This window comes from Octodon degus, unplaced genomic scaffold (assembly GCF_000260255.1).
Source record: "Octodon degus isolate 3935 unplaced genomic scaffold, OctDeg1.0 scaffold00100, whole genome shotgun sequence".
Taxonomy (NCBI): Eukaryota; Metazoa; Chordata; class Mammalia; order Rodentia; family Octodontidae; genus Octodon; species Octodon degus.
In genome coordinates this window covers 8,834,713-8,843,884 of record NW_004524676.1, presented here as the reverse complement: position 1 = coordinate 8,843,884, position 9,172 = coordinate 8,834,713, and the positions used below count along the sequence as shown (strand labels likewise).

General features: G+C 48.4%; 1 protein-coding gene across 1 annotated transcript; it reads left to right on the top strand.

The window, feature by feature from the left end:
• Positions 1-2,346: 2,346 nt before the first annotated feature.
• Rhebl1 (RHEB like 1) lies at positions 2,347-6,685 on the top strand (the record flags this gene model as incomplete). The annotated part of the gene is given in 8 exon segments (XM_023723555.1): positions 2,347-2,539; positions 3,025-3,103; positions 3,650-3,710; positions 4,167-4,249; positions 4,339-4,395; positions 4,587-4,634; positions 5,976-6,059; positions 6,216-6,685. Coding segments are annotated over 8 exon segments (693 nt in total), but the record flags the coding sequence as incomplete, so codon positions are not given.
• Positions 6,686-9,172: the final 2,487 nt, after the last annotated feature.

The window sequence follows — 9,172 nt, the reverse complement described above, 5'->3', positions numbered from 1 at the left end:
CAGCAACCTGAGCCTGACTGCTTTGTTGAAGCAGCCACTTAAAGAACTGAGCTAAGGGGCGGCCCCCAAATATTTATTTATTTATTTTTCCCTGGAAACAAATTGAACTCAGGCCCTTGCACTTGCCAGGCAAGGGCTTATCTTCCGGAGCCGTCTCCCTGGCCCCTCCACCTTCCCACTTTGCCTCTTGCTCTGGTCTCCCTGAAGCCCCAGACTCTTAGCAGCCAGGGATCTCCCAAAACACAGTGCTTCTGTTTGCTTATTTCTGGTTTTTGGTGATACTGCGACTGCAACCCAGGGCCTCCCACGTGCTAGATAAACATTCGAACCCTAAGCTATATCCTAAACCCTAAAAACACACTTTTTTTGGTCTTTTTGTGACAGGGTCTTGTTATGCAGTCCAGGCTGGCCCTCATCTCACTTTGGTGTAGCGTTGGCTGGTCTTGAACTCCCAAGAACCATCCTTCCTCAGCCTCTTGAGGGCTGGGATTACAGGCACCTACCACCACCATGCTGGGCTTAATATCTGCTTTGTAAATACAGTATCTATGTTTAGAATTAGCCCAAATTGGGCATAGAGGCTTAGGCAGGGTTGAAAGTGTGAGACCAAACTGGGAAATTTACTGAGACCCTGTATGAAAATAATGAAATAAAAATAAAGAAGCTGGGGATCTGGCTCAGTGCTAAGGCCTTGGGTTCAATCTCCTGACCCCCACAAAAATATCCCAGGTTCTATGTTGTCTGCCTCTATTTTCCTCTTAGACTTTGTTTTAGGTTAATGGGCTTTTTTCTTTCTTTTGTCTTTTTGAGACCAGGTCTCACTATGCAGTTCAGGCTGGCTTTGAGCTCACTTTGTATCCCATGCTGGTCTTGAACTCCGAACGATTCTCGTGTCTCAGCCTCCCAAGTGCTGGGGTTATAGATGTGTGCCACCTGGCCTGGCTGCTGACTGTCTTTTTTGTTTTGGCTTTTTAATTTTATTTATTTATTTATTTATTTATTTTTGGCGGAACCAGGGATTGAACTCAGGCCCTTGCGCTTGCCAGGGAAGCGCTTATTCCACTGCGCCATCTCCCTGGCCCCAAAGAACTGAGCTAAGGGGCAGGCCCCTGGCTTTTTTATTTTTTGAGGCAGGCAGGATCTCACCATGTAGTGCGAGCTTGGTGTCATCTGCCCAAGTGCTGTGATCACAGGTGTTCACCACCAGGCTCTGTTGAATGTTGATTTCTCTGTGGATAACTATCCCCAACAACTTTTTGTTGTGTTAGGAATTGAACGCAGGACTTTGTACTCTCCACTGGGCTACAACCCTAGCCTCTCTTCCTCAATAAAATCTAAGTTCTCTGAGAGTAGAGACCCTTGTCTTCAAGCTAATGGCTTTATTTCCAAAGCTAGAGTAATATCTGGAGTTTGTACTCTATGACCAGTAAATATTTGTTGCATATATACACGATTCATTATAATGATGATGATTGAAACTCAAGCTTGCGGGCCGGTGAGATACCTCAGTGGAATAAGCGCTTCCCTGGCAAGCGCCAGGGCCTGAGTTCAATCCCCGGTTCCGCAAAAAAAAAAAAAAAAAAAAAAAAAGAAAAAAGAAAAGAAAAGAAAAAAGAAAAAGAAAAAGAAAAGAAAAGAAAAAGAAACTCAAGGGGCTGGTGAGATGGCTCAGTGGTCTAAAGCACCTACTTAGAACAAGCTTAGCAAAGCACAGGGACCGCGGTTCGATCCCCCAGCACCACATGCCAGACAGCCCCGCCCCCTGGTAGGCTGAGCTGGACACACACACACACACACACACACACACACACACACAAATAAATAAGATTTAAAAAAAAAGAAAAAGAAACTCAAGTTCCCCAGTCACATATTCTAGCAATTTTCTGAAGAAGAAGAATGCTGGGGCCTGGGAGATGGCGCAGTGGAATGAAGCGCTTTCTGGCAAGCACAAGGGCTATTTTGGCGGAACTGGGGATTGAACTCAGCCCCTTCCACTTGCCACGTAAGCGCTTATTCCACTGAGCCATCTCCCCGGCCAACTTCCGACGTTTTCTTCAGTGTTTTCTTCGCAAGCCCTCCTTCTGCTGCTGCCCATGAGCACATACCTTTAGGACCCCGGGTTCCTTTCTGCTGCTTTATGAATGAACCAGCTCACGTGTAGGCATGCGCAGCTGCCAGCCTGCGCTCCCGCGGCTCCACGTGAGACCCACCTGTTCCTCCGCGAGGCCCCGCCCCAATCCTTTCCGATGGACCAATGGAGAACGACCTGGGGGCGGAGCCCGGAGCAGCCGGGCGCGGAGGTTCCCGGCGCCGGCTCCTGCGCCGCAGCCCTGACTGTTGTGATCACGTGGCCAGCTCCCGGCGCGGCGCTTGTTTTGTTTTTTCCGTGGCCTGCCTCGGGCAGCTGCGGCTCGCGCGACTTTCCTGCTTTGGGGACCGCACATATCTACCCTCGGGCCCCTTCCTCAGGCTTTCGTCCCGCAGTTCTGCACGCCCCTCGGGGCTGGTTTCCACCATGCCGCTGCGGCGCTGCAGGAAGGTGGTGGTCCTCGGGTGCCGCTCCGTCGGTGAGCTCCGCCCCGCGCAGAGGGGGACGCGCCCCGGGCGGCCGGGGTGCCCCGGGGAGCGAGGTTTGGGAGGGAGGGGGCAGGGGCCGCTGGTGTGGCGAGCGCTGCAGGGGCAGAGCGCGTACGTGTTCGCAGGGACTGGCTGCAGGAGCATCGCAGTGGGTCCCCGTTGCTCCGGAAGTAGAGCTGAGCTCGGGATTGGAAGGCACCAGCGCGGTCGTCGTTGGGCGGGTGGTCACTAGAGGCCTGGGGCGGGGGGGGGGATCTTTTGGGGCTTTGGTGGGGAAGGCCTGACAAAGGCTGCCTGGCGCCGCGGGATTCTAAGCTTGCTATAACGCAGAGCGCAGAGGCTAGGCTAAGGGAAGCCCTTGCTGGGAGATTTGGGGTGCCCTTGGTCCTGGGCCGAAAGGCCAGATGAAGTGAGTGGGATGCAACTGCGAATTACCTGCACTCACAGGGAAGACATCTTTGACACATCAGTTTGTGGAAGGCGAGTTCTTGGAAAGCTACGAACCCACAGTGGAGAACAGTGAGTAGTCTTCTCTTTAATGTGAAGGGGAGGAGACTTGGAGTCCTTGGGTGCTCCTCCCAACACCATAATTTAGGATTTCCCAGTTGCCAAGGGCTGATTTAGACCTTCCTTAAATCTAATCTGACAGTCCTGTAGATAGTAAATGTCTTTTTTTTTGCGGAACCGGGGATTGAACTCAGATCCTTGCGTTTGCCAGTCAAGCACTTATCCTACTGAGCCATCTCCTCAGCCCCATGTAAATGTCTTTTCTCTCTTTACCACTGCTGTAGATAAAAGATGTGGTGGCCCAAGCCTGTAGGCCCAGCACTAGGGAGGCTGAGGCAGGAGGATTACTAGTTCAAGGCCAGCCTGAACTACACAGTGAGACCCAGTCTTGAAATCAAAATAGGAAACTAAACAATAAAAGAACCCTAGCTCTTCTTTCCAGTTTGCTGGAGAACTCCATGGATCTGCTACAGTATGTAACCCCCAGGGTAAGGAATGTATTGACATACGTCGCTGGCCTGCAAGACACCTCACAGTCGAGTTTTTTTTTCTTTTCATCTTACAGGAAGATAGTGACTCTTGGCAAAGATGAGTTTCACCTGCGTGTGGTGCACACAGCAGGGCAGGTGCCTGTGGGCAGGGCACCCAAATGCGGCACTCAGCCCTAGAGATGAAGCCCCATAGCGCTGGGTTCACATGTAGAGCAGTATTAAAAGAATAGTATTTTAATTTTTTAATTTGTGTGTGTGTGTGTGTGTGTGTGTGTGTGTGTAGCCAGCTCAGCCTACCAGGGGGTGGGGCTGGCTGGCATGTGGTGCTGGGGGATTGAACCGCGGTCTCTGTGCTTTAGCTTAGCTTGTTCCAGGTAGGTGCTTCAGACCACTGAGCCATCTCACCAGCCCAAGAATAGTATTTTAGCTTCTAATTCTGTGCAGGGTTTTTTGGAGTTGTCCTACAAATACTTGTTGACAAGCAGTGTTGAACAGAGAGTGCTCCAGGGAGGGTCACTTGGATGTTGTCTCACCAGTCTCTGGCATCTGCATGGTATGAATCTAGGTACTGGTGTTTTTATTTCTTTTCAGGATGAGTACAGCATTCTGCCGTATTCCTTCATCATTGGTGTCCACGGCTATGTGCTTGTGTATTCTGTCACCTCTCTGCACAGGTAAGTGACCAAGGTTACAAGTGGGGGACTTGGGAGGACCTGAGGACTTCCCAGAGCTGAGGGTGTAGCTCTCTTTCTCCTGTTTAAAGCTTCCATGTCATTGAGAGTCTGTACCAGAAGCTACACCAGTACCATGGGAAGACCCGGTAAGTGGCCCAAGAGCAGCACAGCGTGGGGAAGAAAGCATGGGAGAGAGCAGAGGGGGAACCTGCCCAGGTCAGAGGGAGCTGGGGCACAGATCAGGACTGTTTAGTGGGATGTAAAGGCCTGGGTGTGAAGCAGGCGGGGCCCATGGAACTCGGGCGAGGATCCTACAATGAATGCCGTTTCCTCTCAGGTTGCCGGTCATGCTAATAGGGAACAAGGCAGACCTTCGTTCAGACAGGTATGTAAATCTCTTAACTGTTAGGGCAAAGGAAAATGAGAACTAGTAATTGGTCAAGCTCCAGTCCTGGCTGTGCTATGACTCAAGTCATTTCCCCTCTATTCATTTCTTCTTCTTTCTTCTTCTTCTTCGTCTTCGTCTTCGTCTTCGTCTCCTTCGTCTCCTTCGTCTCCTTCTCCTTCCTCTTCCTCTTCCTCTTCCTCTTCCTTTTCTTCCTTCTTTCTTCTTTTCTCCCCGGCCTCCTCCTCCTCCTCCTCCTCCTCCTTCTCCTCCTTCTCCTTCTTTTTTTTTTTTGAATTTAGATTGAATTTAGAACCTTGCACTTGCCAGGCAGGCGCTTATGCCTTCTTATTTATTTATTTTTTTTTAAATATGTATTTGGTTGTTACAGGGTCTTACTATGCAGCTTGGACACAGTGATCCTCCTGTTTTTCAGCCTCCCCAGCACTGGGATTACAGGCATAGCCACTAGTCCCAAACTCTGTGGCCCAGCTCAGCCTGCCCTGGGGGCAGGGTGTGGGGGCAGGACTGGTGCAGCATGTGGTGCTTGGGATCAAGGTCTCTGGGCTTGCCTAAGCAGGTGCTTTAGTCTGCTGAGCTATCTCATGGGCTCCTTTTTCTTTTTTTCTTTTTGAGATAGTCTCCTTAGGAAGCTCAGGTTGGTCTTGAACTTAACTCTGCAAGGATCCTACTGCCTCAGCCTCCCGAGTGCTGGGATTACAAGTGTGTACCACCATTCCTAGGCAGCTATGCCTCTCATTTCTAACTTGGTTAAGAGAAGATAGCCCTTCTGAGCTGAGTAGGTGGTACATACCTATAATCCCAGCAATGGGGAGGCTGAAGCAAGGGGCTCACCATGATGTCAGTCTAGATAGTGAGTATAAGGCCAGTTTGAATCTCATAATGAGATCCTGTCTCAAAACAAAACAAAACAATGCCTATCTCAAGAGCCATGGTTATATTATTATCTTTTTTTTTTTTTTTCCAGAACCTGGGCTTGAACTCAGATCCTTGAGCTTGCCAGGCAAGTGCTTATTCTACTGAGCCACCTCCCCGGCCCATATTATTATTATTTCTTTTTTTTTTTTTTTTTTCAGTATCGGGGATTGAACTCAGGACACTGCTTGCCAGGCAAGCCCTTATTCTACTGTTATCTCCCCGGCCTCATGGTTATATTATTTTAAGCCTCAGTTCACTTTGTTCTTTTGCTTACCTATATTTTTTCCTTTAGCCTTTAGCTGAAAGCCAGGGGAGGTAGGATGGATATTATAATGTCTAGATTTTGCATAAAACTTGGAGAGGTTGCTATCTTCTATCTTTATGTTCTGGATTTGCTTCTAGAGAGGTACAGGCAGTCCAAGGAAAGAAAATGGCAGAGTCCTGGGGTGTAACATTTATGGAGTCATCTTCTCGAGAGCATCAGGTGCTGGGCCTGAACATCAAGAGGGTGGTATGGATAGTAGTGTTTCCTTGTACATTTTTGGTGGTGGGGATGATGGGGGTGCAGTGGTCACCTTAGTGCAAGGTGACATTGGCACTGAGCTGATTTCTCTTGAATACCTACCTGTCCCTTCCTTATAGCTGACTCAGCATCTTCATCAGAGTCATCCAGGAGATTGCCAGTGTGGAGAACTCCTCTGGGCAGGAGTGCCAATGCTGTCTCATGTGAATCCTCTGGCATACGGTGACTGCCCCACTTCTGCCCTTGGCACCGGTTAGGCTCCAGTGGGGGCAGACCCTCAGAACTTCATGGATATGGTTGCCAGTGTGTGTGGCCTTATGGGCACACAGTGTGGCACCCTCCTACTTGCACACTTTGCCAGGCTTCAGGGGCCAGGGTGTCAGTGTTTACAAAAGGGCAGAGGTGTGTCATGGGCCCTGGTCCTAGTCCCATTTCTGCTAAATGAATTGTGTTATAATATGCAGAAAGTATTTGAGTCCTGTGCAGTGTTTATCTAGGGCTCATTCTCCTGTGTAGGTTTCAGGTGCTGGGTGGGTAAGGAAAGCTAGGGACTCCTGAAAGAGAGCTGGCTCCTTGGGCTGACAATGTATATATGCAAATAAAATGAGAAATCTTTTGTTGCCGACCTCTTTGTGTCTGGGGCCAACATGGGCAATAGTGTGTTTTTTTTCCAAGGAGTATGGCTGAGATGTTTGGAGATCTTTTCTCCTACTTCATTTCTATTCCTTTTTCTTCATTTACTAAGGACCATTACACATAGGGTTTTTTTTTGTTGTTGTTTTTTGTGGTACCAGGGATTGAACTCAGGACCTTGTGCTTGCCAGGCAAACACTTAGTCTACTGAGCTATCTCCCCGGTGCCAGGACCATTACGTTAAAAAGTTAACTACTTGCTTTTCTCCCCTTCTATCCTGTTGGGTTCTGCCTGTACCGTAGAGTTTAGTTGGCTGCCCCACCCATCCAAATTTGTGGCTCTGAAGACCCTTTAACTGCAGAAACACCACCCTCTAGTGGCCAGCTGCCACATGCTGACCTAGCTGTCCTTGAGGCTTGGCATTTGCTCCAACTCAGTGGGTAGGATTTGAGGAGGGAGCCCCTCACTCCTAAAGGGAGCTGGGCGTAGTAGTTCGAGCCTGTAATCCAAGGCTGAGGCAGAAGAGAGTTAAAGGCCAGCCTGAGCTACTTAGTGAGAGGTTGTCTCGAAAGACAATCAGGAAGAAGTAGAAAGGCAGAAACTAAAAGTGGTGTGCAGATTTTGATTCCCTAAGAAAGCTGCAGAGAATGCCCCTAGTGCATTCTTTCTGCTTCTCAGGTACTTAATCTTGATTTCATTACAATAGGCATTCATACTTTTGGTGATCTTTCTGCACTTCGGGAATTGTGCACCTTGCCCTTTCTCACTGATTTGCCACCTCAGAAGGAAATGGTTATTTTAACAGAAGGTTTGAGTCTTTTGCTTCTGCTTTCCTTGACTCCCTGTTGCTCTCAACCTGAGACTCTGACTGGCTCAGTTCTTCTCTAAGGATTTAGGGTTATCGGTGTGGTAGTTACCTCAGTGTCCTTTGCACAGCAAGGACAGAGGCGCCTCCTGCCAACTGAAGGAGGCTGAAGTGTCCTGTCCGTACACTTACTTTGGGAGGGCAGACAAAATCTAGGTGTGCTTGTGATTTTTAGTCCTAATGTCTGTGTCTGGCTCTAGGTATATAGTTACAGGTGAGATTTTTGTCATCTGATTTTTTTTTTTTTTGCGGAACCGGGGATTGAATTCAGGCCCTTGTGCTTGCCAGGGAAGCGCTTAATCCACTGAGCCATCTCCCCGGCCCTGTCATCTGATTTTCAAAACTGCCAGCTGCTTTTGTTTCTCTGATCCAGAATCCAAAATGGAATAAGGGTTGCTGGAAAAAATACACTCTGAAGAGCAATCCTAGTGTCCTAAGAAGTTCTTCAGACTGTCACACTGTCTTCTCACACTACCATTCGTCCTCTTTATAACCTCGTCAGGAGGATCATGCTGCGGGCCTGCCATATGCATCAGGTCTGGGACACTTACAAGCATCCTATGCTTTCTAGATACTTATCAATAAGCAATCTCAAGCTCTGGAGACAATAAGTAATTGTAGCTGGTTAATGACTTCTCCATAAATATAGTCACATAGGTAGCCACTTACTTTTTTGAGCCTGTTTCACATTTGAGGTGAGAACTGAGGTGATTAGCATCTTACATTCTACATAAGCCCTTAAAGGTGGCAGCTCTCACTATGGGAGGCCTTCCTGGCAAGGGTCTGCCTCTGGTGCACACTCTAGGGAGGTACCTTGCATTTTCCAACTTGTCTCTTAAATTATTCTGCTGCAGTACGTGCAAGTGCAGAGTCACTGCTGAAGTGTTTTGTTTTTTCCTCTGTAATGGACTTGAGTGGTCAGAGCAGAGAACATGGTGCTAGTGTGTGGACAGCAGAAGACCTGACCCCTTCTGTGACCAAGGCCAGGTCTTCTGCACAGTATGGAAATCCCAAATTACATACGTCTATATAAATTGAAGTTAGTTCATGTGCACCCCCTATACTTCAAAGTGTTCAATAGCTACATGCAGTTAATGGCTGTCATACTAGGTATAGTACATTTGTATCACTGCAGAAAGATCTATTGGATGGTGCTAGAAACCCTTCTCTGCCAAATTAGCTTTGTACCAAACTTCTTTTTTTGGGGGGCGGAACCGGGGATTGAACTCAGGCCCTTGTGCTTGCCAGTCAAGCGCTTATTCTACTGAGCCATCTCCACAGCCCTAAACTTTTTTTGAGACATGTAGTTCAGGCTGACCTTGAGTTTCCAAGTATTGGGATTACAGGTATGCATTACCATTCCAGGCTCTACCAAATTTGCCCGCTTCCTTTCCTACCTCTTACTTAAAAACTTTTTTTTTGTACCCACAGTGGAACTCGGGATCTCGAGCTTGTATCCATGGCCCTAGAAAAGTATTTGTTGTTGGGCCCAGGGGTAAAGCTCAGCAGCACAAAGGGGCCAGCCATGCAAGCACAAGGTCCTGAGTTCAATTCCTGGTACCATCAAAAACAACAACA